The 14,067-nt window shown below is 45.6% G+C and overlaps 1 protein-coding gene across 1 annotated transcript in view; it reads left to right on the plus strand.

The window, feature by feature from the left end:
- Positions 1-6,956: 6,956 nt before the first annotated feature.
- The window catches only part of LOC122557983 (interleukin-31 receptor subunit alpha), an 84,680-nt gene continuing 77,569 nt past the window's right edge, over positions 6,957-14,067 (plus strand). Inside the window, exons 1-2 of the mRNA XM_043706303.2 lie at positions 6,957-7,684; positions 7,822-7,863. Coding sequence (XP_043562238.2) covers positions 7,633-7,684; positions 7,822-7,863 — 94 coding nt within the window. The 5' untranslated portion in view covers positions 6,957-7,632. The remainder of the gene's footprint in view (positions 7,685-7,821; positions 7,864-14,067) is intronic.

A 14,067-nucleotide genomic window follows, 5' to 3' on the forward strand; every position in this document is an offset into this window, starting at 1 on the left:
TGGGAACAGACTGTGGAGCACAGAGATCTGCCTCACAGAGCTACTCGGGACGAACCTCAACAAAAACCACTGCATCTCTCTCCAGACTTCCTTTCCAAAGGCACATTCCAGAAGGAGACATGTGACAGTCATTCCCCCTTCCCCCGCAGCTGCTTCGAGGGCAGTGTGCTGTGGCACGGATAGGCCAGACTTACCAAAAGGATCTCATAGGTAATGCCCTTCCCACCACCAGCCAAGCAATATCTTGGTGCTTGTTGGAAAGTTCTGGCAATGAGGCACTCTGCTAAATGACTTTGACAGTCTGCTCAGGGAACAATTCAATAAATTCCACCCTCTCCTTTTCCCTCAGCGTTTTGAGGACATTACATGCTGACTACTTCCTGATGGACTTGTGGTCAAAGGCAATTTTCATTGCAAATTTCTCTATGAAGGAGAGGTGATATAGAGAACCATCCATGTACTTGGAGTGTCCAGCAGCAACAAGGCCAGTCCTATACTTCACAACACAGGAGACAGGTAGAACCTCAATATGTGGTGATACTTGATGTTGGCATACCGAGGGTCTACGCATAACTTGATGCAGCTGCTCACAAAGGTCACCATCAGGATACGGGCAGTGGTGGGTACACTCTTCTACCTTCCTTCTTCAGAGTTTTGTACATGGTATCCCTACAGACACAGTCCATCTTAGGCATCCAGATGAAGTGGAAGATGGTCAGGTGACTGCAATGGAGCAGGTTCTGGGAAAGGGCCGGAAACTGTGCCAGGTACAATAATAGAAAGAGATGACCAGGTTTTTACCCACAATGGAGAGGGAGTGATGCTGCCAAAAGACCAGGTTCTGCCTCACCTTGGTGACGACGCCTCCCAAGATTTTGTGCATGCCCTATCCCCTCTGAAGCATCTTTCCAGCACTTTCATGTAATCTAGTAGAAAGTGAGGACTGCAGATGCTGGAGATCAGAATCGAGAGTGGTGCTGGAAAAGCACAGCAGGTCAGCCGGCCTCTGAGGAGCAGGGGAATCGACGTTTCAGGCATAAGCCCTTCATCAGGAATGAGGCTTGTGGGCTAAGGGGGCTGAGAGATAATTAAAAGACATCTGGGTTGGTATATGAATAGGAAGGATTTGGAGGGATATGGGCAAAGTGCTGGCAAATGGGACTAATTAGGTGGGGATATCTGGTCAATGTGGACGAATGGACTGAAGGGTCTGTTTCCGTGCTGTACATCTCTGACTTTGACTCGATAAATGTGGTGGGGGGGGGGGGGGGAGGTGTGGTGCGAGGGAGATGGTAGCTGAGAATGCAATAGGTAGATGGAGGTGAGGGAGAAGATGATAGATCAGAGGCAGGCTGAGAGATAAATGGGAGGGGTGGAGTCTTGGGACCCTGCAACCACATGGGATCAATGTGGATTTCAACAGTTTTCTCATTCCCCCACCCCCTCCACATTATCCCAGTCCCAAGCCTCCAACTTAGCATCACCCTCCCGACCTGTCCATTACTTTTCCCAACCACTCCACCCACCTCTCCAACCTATCACCTTCTCCCTCACCCTCATCTACCTATTGCATCCTCAGCTACCTTCCCTCTCACCCCACCCCCCCTCCCATTTATCTCTCAGTCCCTGGCCCACAAGCCTCATTCCTGATGAAAGGCTTATGCAAGAAACATCGATTCTCATGCTCCTCAGATGCTGCCTGACCTACTGTGTTTTTCCAGCACTACACTCTCAACTCTTCATGTAATCTGTCCTGACAGTGAAGGGGATAAAGAATCAGTCAGCAGAGTTCCCAAAGAACATAGCCTTGCTATCGGCTTGATTTACCTGGGGCCAGTTTGAACCAGTCACAGACGCTCATGAGTCTGTGCACTGACAGTGGATCCAAGCACAAAATGGTGACATCATCCACAGACATGGAGGCTTTGACCCACAGGCCTCTGTTGCCTGGATAGTTACTGTTCTCGGGTTCCCATCCACCCAGATGGACTCAACAAAGGGCTTTATACAACACACAAACAAGGCAGGACAGAATGAGCAGCCCTATCTAACTGCAGATCGGACCAGGAAGCTTTTTGATTCCCACTTATTGATTGACACTGCACTGATGATGTTGGTGTAGAGCAGGAGGATCCAGCTGCGCATTCCCCCCCCCAAAGCCCATGTTGGAGAGTGCATCCCACATGTAGGTGTGTGATGTCCTGTTAAAGACCTTCCCCTGGTCCAAGCTGATGAGGCAGGTGTTCACTCCCCTGTCCTGCACAGAGGCAATCATATCCCTGAGGAGTGCAAAACTCTCAGAAATTGTCCTACCCAGTACAACACAGGTTTGGTCAGGGTGGATCACCAACCCCAGAGCAAACCTGACCCAGTTGGCGATGACCTTAGACAGGATTTTGTAATCAATATTTAACAGTGAAACTGGTTACTTGCAGATGAAAGCTTCCCTCTACCATGAATGACGTGGCTGGTTTTCACTCAGATCCATTGTCTTCCACTTCCACTTCATCTGAAGGTCTAAGATGGACCCTGTCCACAGGGTCACCATGTACAAAACTCGGGATAATTTCGGGCAGGGAGGGGGGAGAACGAACATACCCAATGCTGCCCTCATCCTGATGGCCGCATTTGTGTGGAGCTGCATCAAGCTGTGCCTAGACCCTTGGTACGCAAACACCAAGTGTCACTACATACTGTGGTTCTACCTGACCTCAGTGTTGCAAAGAATGGGACTGGCCTCATTGCCATGGGATGCTCCAAGTACATGGACTGTTCCTTATCACCCGTCCTTCATGAAGAAATTTGCACTTTGACCACAAGTCCATTCAGAAGTGGTCAGCACCTTGAGACCCTGCGGGAAAAGAGAGGTTGGATACTGTTGTGTGGTTCCCTCAAAACACTGCCAAGGTCACTGACAGTAAAGCTCATCACCAGATCTCTACAGCTTGGCTGGTGGTGGGAAGTGCACCACTGTGACATCCTTCACATATGCCTGGTGAGCCTGTGCCACCACACACTGACCTCAAAGCGGCTGCGGTGAATAGGTGGGGGGAGGGGAGTACAGACTATCACCCATCCTTCTGGAATGTGCCTGTACAAATGAAGTCTGGAGAAAGGTGTGGTGATTTTTGTCGAGATTTGTCCCAAGCAGTTCCATGACACAGAACTCTGTGCTCTACGGTTTGTTCCCTGAGATGCACACTGAGACAGCACCTGGAGCACCATCAACTTAGTGAAACAAGTTCTTTGGTCTACCCGAACTTGTTGGTCTTCCAGAACTAGGAGTTGATCTTGACCAAATGTTGCAGACTGGCTCATTCCAAGGTCCAGGACTATGTGCTGACAGACACACCAAAGCTTGGGGCAGCTGCTGCAAAAGTGCAGTGTCGACGGTCTTTTTGCTGAAGTTAAATGGGGGTCACTGGACTCTCCCGGTGCCTCAAATATCTGTAAATATAATACTTACACGTAAGAGATGCCTTTGGTTTGTTTGTTGGATAGAGTCAAACTTCAATGTTTGTTTGTTCCTTCATATGCTAGTGTACAGAATTGAACTGTGGTACTGACTATGAATGCATATCAAGATATTTTTATGAATAGAGTATATTTTTGAAATAAAAAATAAGAAAACTCATTGAGCCTCTTTTGCTAAATCTGGAACAAGGCTATTTTCCCCAAGAATACAGGATGTTTCTGTAATCCACCTATTAGAGGTGAAGCAAATCTATCCCCGTGGTATTTTGCTTCTCTTCACAACAAATAAAGCCCCCTCGAGGATTATTCTCAATTGGTTTGTCACTCATAGATTTTGTAAATGCAGATCCACATTGTAGCTTTCATGACAGTCAATATCAAATCCACATAGAACAAAAGCCTCTACATGGTGATTGTTGACATGACCAAAACATGGTAAACTGGGAAAGTTTATGAAAGATACAAATGATGATCAGGACCATCTTCTCATTTCCTCTTGGCAAATTGGCACCTTATCAGCTGCATTTCAGAGAATCCCTACATTATGGAAGCAGGCTATTCATCCCATTAAGTCCACACTGACCCTCCAAAAAGCATCCATCCTGACCCTGTAACCTTGCATTTCCCATGGTTAACCCACCCAGCCTGCAGATCCCTGGACTATATGGGTAATTTAGCATGGCCAATCCACCTAACTTGCACATATTTAAACTGCAGGAGGAAACCGGAGCATCCAGAGGAAACCCACAAGACAGGTGAGAATGAGCAACCAACGCAGACAGTCACCAAGGCTGAATTGAGTCCAAGTCCCTGGCACTGAGGCAGCAGTGCTAACCACTGAGCCACCGTACTGCTCACTTCCCAGTCACGAGTAGCATAAAGCAAGGTTGTAGAATGACTCAATTTCTGTTTGTTATTTAATTTCCAAGTTTTCATAGAAAATTACTAAATGAACAGTCAGCTGGCTTACTGAACTGTGGTCTGATAGCACACACTCCAGAGGACGTCAAGCTGCTGTTGGCCATCTCTGCCCAAGCCTGAGAATATCACCCTGAACTTCGACTGACTGAACTGGTCCTCACCCTGAACTTCGACTGACTGAACTGGTCCTCACCCTGAACAACTTCTCTTTCCAATCCTCCCACTTCCTCCAAACGAAAGGAGTAGCCATGGGCACCCGCATGGGCCCCAGCTATGCCTGCCTCTTCGTAGGATATGTGGAACAATCCATCTTCCGCAACTACACTGGCCCCACCCCCCACCTTTACCTCCGCTACATCGATGACTGTATCGGCGCCGCCTCGTGCTCCCACGAGGAGGTTGAACAGTTCATCCACTTCACTAACACCTTCCACCCCGACCTCAAATTCACCTGGACAGTCTCAGATTCCTCCCTCCCCTTCCTCGACCTTTCTATTTCTATCTCAGGCGACCATATCAACACGGACATCTACTACAAACCGACCGACTCCCACAGCTACCTGGTCTACACCTCCTCCCATCCTGCCCCCTGTAAAAACACCATCCCATTCTCCCAATTCCTTCGACTCCGCCGCATCTGCTCCCAGGAGGACCAGTTCCAAAAACGCACATCCCAGATGGCCTCCTTCTTCAAGGACCGCAATTTCCCCCCCGACGTGGTCGACGATGCCCTCCACCGCATCTCTTCCACTTCCCGATCCTCCGCCCTTGAACCCCGCCCCTCCAACCGCCACCAGGACAGAACCCCACTGGTCCTCACCTACCACCCCACTAACCTCCATGTACAGCGCATCATCCGCCGTCATTTCCGCCACCTCCAAACGGACCCCACCACCAAGGATATATTTCCCTCCCCTCCCCTATCAGCATTCCATAAAGACCACTCCCTCCGTGACTCCCTCGTCAGATCCACACCCCCTACCAACCCAACCTCCACTCCCGGCACCTTCCCCTGCAACCGCAGGAGGTGCAAGACTTGCGCCCACACCTCCCCCCTCACCTCCCTCCAAGGCCCCAAAGGAAACTTCCATATCCGCCACAGATTCACCTGTACCTCCACACATATCATCTATTGCATCCTTTGCACCCGATGTGGCCTCCTCTATATTGGGGAGACAGGCCGCCTACTTGCGGAGCGTTTCAGAGAACACCTCTGGGACACCCGGACCAACCAACCCAACCACCCTGTAGCTCAACATTTCAATTCCCCCTCCCACTCCACCAAGGATATGCAGGTCTTTGACTCCTCCATCGTCAGACCACAGCGAAACGACGGTTGGAGGAAGAACGCCTCATCTTCCGGCTAGGAACCCTCCAACCACAAGGGATGAACTCGGATTTCACCAGTTTCCTCATTTCCCCTCCCCCCAGCCTGTCTCAGTCAAATCCATCAAATTCAGCACCGCCTTCCTAACCTGCAATCTTCTTCCCGACCTCTCCGCCCCCACCCCAGTCTGACCTATCACCCTCACCTTGACCTCTTTCCACCTATCACATTTCCGACGCCCCTCCCCCAAGTCCCTCCTCCCTATCTTTTATCTTAGCCTGCTGGACCAACTTTCCTCATTCCTGAAGAAGGGCTAATGCCCGAAACGTCGATTCTCCTGTTCCCTAGATGCTGCCTGACCTGCTGCGCTTTTCCAGCAACACATTTCCATCTGAGAATATTTTGGCCTTACGATAAAACTGAAAAATGTTGTACCAACCTGCCCACAGACAAATTGCATGGACACATCGTCACCGAGTTTTGAGAAGATTTTTCACCTTTGTCGCACTCAATTCAGTCTGCTTGGTTGACAGTATCTACTCCAACAAGATCATGGTGAATGGTGAAATCACCCAAAACCAGATGAATGGAAGCTCATTATTCAGCAGGCTCACTCACGGGAAGACCATGGAATTTGTTGCAAAACATATAGATTGATGTCCACCAGGCACTGGGTTTTCGCATCACTTTACTGGCAAGCAACGCAAGCACAGCTTGACATTGTCATGTAAGCAGCTGCATTCTACCGTCACTGTTTCAAATCTACCTACATCATCAAGTGCCAGGATGAATGACTAACACTGGAGTTCTTGCAAGGTGCTTCATTCCTGGTATTGAGAGCAAGCTCAACAGTTCTCACCTTCACTGGGTCAGCCCTGTGGTTTGCAATAGGGGATTCCCAGATATACACATCAATAGTACGCTGCTGGAGGTCCCAAACTCATTGACAAAGACATTCTGGAAGCCGATCTTAGAGTCTGTGCGCGTGTGTGGGAGGCGGGACAGGGAGACAAAAACCCTGAAAAGAGAGATGTTTCGATCATCAAACAAGCTCAACATTTGAAGAAAACAGTCAGATTCCTACGGGACCAGCAAACAACCGGGCAAGTTAATGCCTCAAATCCAAGACTTTGGCTTCAGCGTCAGAGGACACCCGGGTTAAAGGTGAACAACTGGTCTCTGATCTCCTCCAGGGACCAGAGACTTTATCGGCAACCCATCACGCCCGCGTCAACTCTTTGAACGATCGTAGGAAAAATTCAGCAACTTGCAGAACATCAGCTCAAAGGGGAAAGAAAAAGCCCCATACTTTGACGAGTCATGTAGGGTTATTTTTTTTCTCTGACAAGCAGTGTAAAAATTGCTGCTCTGAAGGCAGGCTTTCCAACTCATTGCCACACTCCGTCATAATTACACTGTCCAACTCCATTATTTGAGCGCATCCATGGTTGTCATAAAGCCCAGCCTAAACTGGATTCGACACCAAGGCTTTGGAGTGCGCCAGGTTGGGGAAGAGATGCCTGTGATATGGGAGAGGGTACACACACACACACACAGAAGAGTGGGCAGGGTGTGAACTGGTGAATCATACGAGAGATGGAGATAGAGAGAAGGGGAAAAGCCCCGAGGCTGTTTGGGAGAGCGGGCCCCGCCTCCTGTGTGTGTGTGTGTGTGCGAGAGAGACAGAGAGAGGCGCTCGCCAGAGCTTCACCAGAAAGAGCGGGACTGGGCTCCAGCGCTCACCCTCACGGACTCCCCCCTCTCTCACTCTCTCATCTTCCCGGTCCATCAGGCCGACGGTGTGACCTCTCCCTCCCACTCACCATCCCCACCCATCAGATTCCCAGTGAGCGGCAGAAGATAAAGGTGAAGAGAGCGGTTGGATTGTGAGGGACATCCAGGCGCCAGCGATGAAGCCTCTCCATCTCCTTCTGCATCTTCTCGCCTCTTTCCTCGGGACAAGTGAGAGAGTTTTAACTGATTTCATCCTGCTTGGTGTGAGCGCTTGGGCAATAACTACCATCACTGGGAGGGAGGGAGGAAAGGGGTCCCAAGCCTGGTTGAGTAATTTTTTTTTGTTTCGTCCCTTTCTCCCCAAGGCAGTGAAAAGTGCGAGAGTGAGCAGGTGACCGAATTTCCAGGTAAGTCTTTTGCGCAGTGAACTCTCCTTGTTGTGGGATACCATTCGATCGCTCCGTGAAATGCTCTGACTTTATTTTTGAAGCATGCTTCACGTACACACAAGCGTTATATGATTCCGATTTGCTATCTGCTTCTCAATCTCCCACTGCTTCAGGGCTGTGCAGCCTAACGACGTGACTGTGTCTCTTTAACCATTGTGTTTCCTCTGGTCCCGGACTCAGCCTGACAATTCCTTCTAGTTGACTCTAACACAACCTTTCAGGCTTTTGACACCTCCCTCCCCTCCCCCCTCCCCATAATTGCCTCTCAAAGGGCTTTTGTGGCACAACGGTAGTGTCCCTATCTTTAAACCAGGAGGTTTAGGTTGAAGTCCTACATGCTCCTGAAGTATATAATAACATCTCTGGGGGTGAAGAGAAGACATTTTCATACCCTCGATGTGAAATGCTTCCTGACCTCGCTCAGTTTTAAGGTTTGTTTTGCGCTCTCCTGAGAGGACCAAGTGGGCTTTTTTCATCTAACCCACTCTGTCAACTATTTTAAGCGTTTAAGGACTTCAGCTAGATCACACCTTAGTCTGCAACGCTGAAGCGTATTTTCAATACTTTCAGTCGTTTTATTTTTCATTCTGGTGAATCTGGATTACATTGGGCTGTCTTCCCCGGGAAACTGTGCCCATCACGGAATAAACGCGGTCAAATCCAAGCTCACGAGGCACGATTGCTGGTGTTGTCCGTCTGAAGTCAACGCCGCTCAGACACACGGGTTCCGCTCCGGCGGGTGCCTCACATTCGGGGAGATGGGAGATTCTATTTGACCCTGACAGAAAACCCTGAACGACTGAAATTTTTGGAAGATTTTTTATTGAAAAAATGGGAATAAGTGCTTAAATATGCTTAAAACTAGTTTTACATGATGATCCATTCCTAACTTGTACAGCAAATTCTTCTCTAGCCACACTCATAGTTAGATATTATACTGACATTGTTCATAACGTGCAAGCTTGCAAGTCACAACTTTTAATCTGACTGTAACATGAGTATAATTTCAATTTCCTTGAGCAGATGTACCTCAGAGTTATCTTCATTAATCATTTCTTGTTCTCGTCACATTTCCTTTTAACTGATTTTTTTTAGATTTCCTCATTCCTCTCTTTGTTGTCAAGAATAATTTAGTATTTGCAACTTTTCAGCATTGTTACAATGTGAAGGTGATTTAGAAGTCATTTGTTTATCATTTTAACCTTTGTTGTGTTTAAATCTCTACTGAACACTTTAATAGTGAACACTTTACTGAGTACTTCAATATCGAGCCCTTTAAAATATATATTGAGTACTTTAATATGAGAACTTTACTATGAGAACTTTAATATTGAGTTCTTTTAAATATCTATTGAGTGCTTTCATATTGAGTACTTTAACATGATTACTTTGTTATGAGAATTCTAATATTGGGTACTTTTAAATACATGTTGAGTAAATAGAATGCTTTAACACAAGTAATTTAAAATATATAGATTATTTTGTTATAAGTATTTTAATATTGAACATAGATTTTAACATATGTGTTGAGTACTTTAAGATTGAGTACTCTAATACTGGGTGCTTTTAAATTTGTATTGTGTATTGTAACAAGGACAGAACACCCCCAGTCCTCACCTTCCACCCCACCAATCTCCATATACATTGCATCATCCTCCACCATTTCCACCACCTACAAATGCACCCCACCACCAGAGATATATTTCCCTCCCCACCAGTATCTGCTTCCTGTAAAGACCGTTACCTCCGTGACTCCCTCATCAGGTCCACACACCACCACCCCCACCAACCTCCCCTCCCTTCCCGGCACCTTCCCCTGCCACCGCAGGTATTGCAAAGCCTGCACCCACCTCCTCCCTCACCTTTGTCCAAGGTCCCAAAGGAGCCTTCCACAACCATCACAGTTTTACCTGCACTTCCACACATGTCATTTACTGTATCCATTGCTCCTGATGCAGTCTCCTCTACATGTGGCAGACAGGACGTCGACCCGCAGACTGCTTCAGAGAACATCTCCAGGATACCGACACCAACCAACCCCACCGCCCCATGGCCGAACATTTCGACTCCCTCTCCCACTCCACCAAGGACATGCAGGTCCTGGGCCTCCTCCATTGCAACTCCCTAACCACCTGACACCTGGACGAAGAAAACATCATTTTCCACCTCAGGACCCTGCAACCCCTTGGCATCAATGTGGATTTCATCAGTTTCCTCATTTCCGCTCAACCCACCTTATCCCAGTTCCAACCTTCCAACTCGGCAGCACTGTCATGACCTGTCCCACCCACCCATCTTCCTTTCCACTTATCCGCTCCACCCTTCTTTCTGACCTGTCACCATCACCCCCACCTCCCTCTACCCATCACGCTTTCAGCTACCTTGCCCCCAGCCCCACCCCCCTCCCATTTATCTCTCCACCCCCTCAGCTCACAACCCCATACCTAATGGAGGGCTTTTGCCTGAAACTTTGATTCTCCTGCTCCTCAGATGCTGCCTGACCTGCTGTGCTTTTCCTGCACCATACTCTCAACTCTAATGTAACTCTAAGCCAATTGATTTAAATACTAAGCACTACCAGAACACTAGCCTTTTTCTTCTATATTCTCACCATAACTTAATCTTTATGTCTTCTTGCTTAACATCAAGTAATGATTTCCCATTTAGTACTTCATGTTCCTATGAAATTTATTAAACTGGCACCAGAGCTGTTCCAGTATAGCTACATCGCTGACATCTAGCCGATTTTTGCTCTAATTACAATTCCTCCTAACTGATGTTTTCAAATTTCCTCTTTACATTATCAGGAATAAATATTTAGCATTTTGAACTTTCTGAAGCATTGTTATATAATAAAGGTGATTTAGAAATCATTTTAACTCTCCTGCTTTATGTTTAAGTACGTACTCAGGACATTCATTTCAAACCAAACCATTGAAACACTGAGCAAAACAGTCATAAGATCAGACATTTTTCATGTAGTCTCACCGCAACTAATCTTTATCTTTTTGCTCATATCACAGTGATCATTTCCTATTTTGTACTTCATGTTTTTTTTAATGAAGGTGTTTAATTCTTTATTCCTTTATAGGATGTAGGCATTGCTGGCAAGGCCAGTCATCTAAAATCACCCCATAACTTGGAGTGGTTTGCAAGGCCATTTCAAAGGACTGTTAAAAGTTAAGCAGTGAATCTGGAATCACTTGTTGGCCAAATGAAGTGAGGACAACAGATTTATTTCCCTCAAGGACATGCGCGAACCAGATGGGCATTTATTGCCAATCAATGGCAGTTTCATGGCACCATCACTGAGACAAATTTATATTCCAGATTTATTAATTGAATTGCACCAGGTGCTGTGGTCAGATTTGAACCCATGTCCTCAGAGTATTAATCTGAACCTCTGAATTATTAATCAATGATTGACATTACTAAAACACAACCATCTCCCTCCTCGGTTATGATTAGATTACTTACTTACAGTGTGGAAACAGGCCCTTCGGCCCAACAAGTCCACACCGACGCGCAACCCACCCAGACCCATTCCCCTAATATTATGGGCAACTTAGCATGGCCAATTCACCTAACCTGCACATTTGGACTGTGGAAGGAAACCCACATAGGCACGGGGAGAATGTGCAAACTCCACACAGTCAGTCGCCTGAGGCAGGAATTGAACCCAGGTCTCCGGTGCTGTGAGGCAGCGGTGCTAACCACTGTGCCACCGTGACTCTTATTTTAAACTGGCACCACAATAAATCTGTTCCAGTACCACTATGACACTGGCATTAAGCTCACAATGTTGAAAGCTGACCACTGAAAGCAAAATAGATCCAACCTAATCAATTATTTTCCTATCAGCCCTCAAATATCAACAAAATGAAACAAAAAGTTGTCACAGACTGTCAAGCACTACTTCACTAACAACTCATTCGTCAATTCTCAGTTTGGATTCAGCTAAGATAACTTAGTTCCAGACTTCAGTATTCTCTTGTTCAAACATGTGATTAATGTGATTAATTTAAGGGACAAGGTGAGAGTGACTACCCTTGACATCAGGCAACATTTGTCCAAGTATCATACCAAGGATCACTAGTAAAATTTGTCAATGGAAACCAAGGGGAAAATTCTCCATTGGTTGGTATCATACCCAACACATAGGAAGATGGTTGTAATTGTTGGAGGTCAATGGCCTCTATTCGAGGGCAACGCTTCAGGTGTTTCTCAGAATTGTATCCTAGACTCAACCATCTTCAACTGCTTCACCTATGATCTTTCTTCCATCATAAGGTCAGAAGTTGTGCTGTTCAGTGATGACTGTGCAGTGTTCAATTCCACTTACAATTACTCAGTTAATGCAAGCAACAAAACTGGACAACTTTAAGCTTGGTCTGATAAGGGCAAATAAGATTTACACTTTATTAGTGCCAAACAATGATCACTTCAAACAAGAGAGAATCTAACCAAATCCTATTGACATTCATTGACATTACCATTGTTAAATCCGTCAGCATCAATGTTCTGGGGGTTTTCATTGATGAGAAACTGCGCTGCACCAACCATATAAATGACATAGCTACGAAAGTAGATGACAGGCTGGACATCTCTGGAAGGTAGGACATCCTCTGGATCTGAAAGACACTTCATCTTGACATTTGTAAAACACTAGTTCCAATACCTATGCACTATAATTGCAATGTGTCTAAATGATATTGCATCCAACCCACACAGAATAGAATAACAGAATTATGATGATGTAGAAGGAAGCAGTTTAGCCAGTTGTGAGTGCACTCTCCACCAGCATTATGACTTGATGCCAATCTCCTGCTTTGTCTCCATAACCCTGCACATTGTATCTATTCAAATAATCATCCAGAACTACCATAGTTTTGAAAACCTGTTATAATATTTCCTCTTTGTGGTTTTGTGTCCGAGGAGGACCAAGTCTCTCTGATCTATCCTCATCTACAAAGTTTCACACTCTGGAACCATTTTTTATAACTCTCTTCTGCACTTTCTCCAATGCTTTCACTTCCTTCCTAGAGTGTGGCACCCAGAACTTACACATTACTCCCACTGAAATCTAAGAAATGTCTCATATAAATTCAACATAACCTGCTTGCTCTTGCACTCTGACACTATTCCAATAGTGCCAATAATAATACTTACAACTTTAGTTTATCTTGCTATCATAGTTAAACATGTACTGTCGTTTTGGAGCATACATTAACCTTTAAGTCAAGATACACCAAATAATTTCTAAGTCTTAAATTTCCACCTGCTGTGACTTGTGCTATAGAAGTTAAAAGATGAATCATCAATCTGACTTATTTACAGTACATGTTATTTTCCTACACCTGTGAATAATAATGAATTTAAACAGCTAAATATACCCTGTAATTCTGAAACTCACAGCATTCTATTTATTATGCTCATCTAAATGCTACACATTGAGAGCTCTAACATAATTTTACATTCAAGGATTGAAAGTAGCAGCTACAGTTTTTACATTGTCTGTCATTTTCAGAATTTCCATTTATTACAGGTTCCTCAATTCCATTGCTCTATTTTCCAGGCAATATACTTTTAAACAATGTTAATATTAGTCAGTTACTCAACAAAGTTTCACTGGTGTCATCAGCAGGTTAGAAATCTGAGAGTTTACTGTAGGAAACAGCTTGAAGTTGTGTTTTGTTTCTCCTCAGCAGCATTTCAGTTACCAGTACAGACAGTGTCCCTGCTAGACAGGATGCAACTGGACTGTCCCTTGCTACCAACTTAATTACTGGATTGCATCAAGTTAAATTGTTTGAGAAATGTAATCACAGTGACAATGTTAATCTAAAATGCGGTATGCATAAATTATATGAGTGCATTTTGAATCAGCTTTTGACAAAAAAAGACTTAAGCAACTGGAGAAAAATCTCCTGTAATGTAGCACACAGTGCAATCTTCTTAGGCATTCTTAGATTCAGAGATGTACAGCACAGAAACAGACCCTTTGGTCCAACTCAACATATCGACCAGATATTCTAAATTAATCTAGTCTCATTTGCCAGCATTTGATCCATATCTCACTAAACGTTTTTATTCATATACTCATCCAGATGCCTTTTAAATATTGTAATTGTACCAGCTCCGTCAACTCATCTGGCAGCCCAT

This window comes from Chiloscyllium plagiosum, unplaced genomic scaffold, assembly GCF_037043375.1.
Source record: "Chiloscyllium plagiosum isolate Xiang-an unplaced genomic scaffold, Cpla_swu_hap1 HiC_scaffold_2, whole genome shotgun sequence".
NCBI lineage: Eukaryota > Metazoa > Chordata > Chondrichthyes > Orectolobiformes > Hemiscylliidae > Chiloscyllium > Chiloscyllium plagiosum.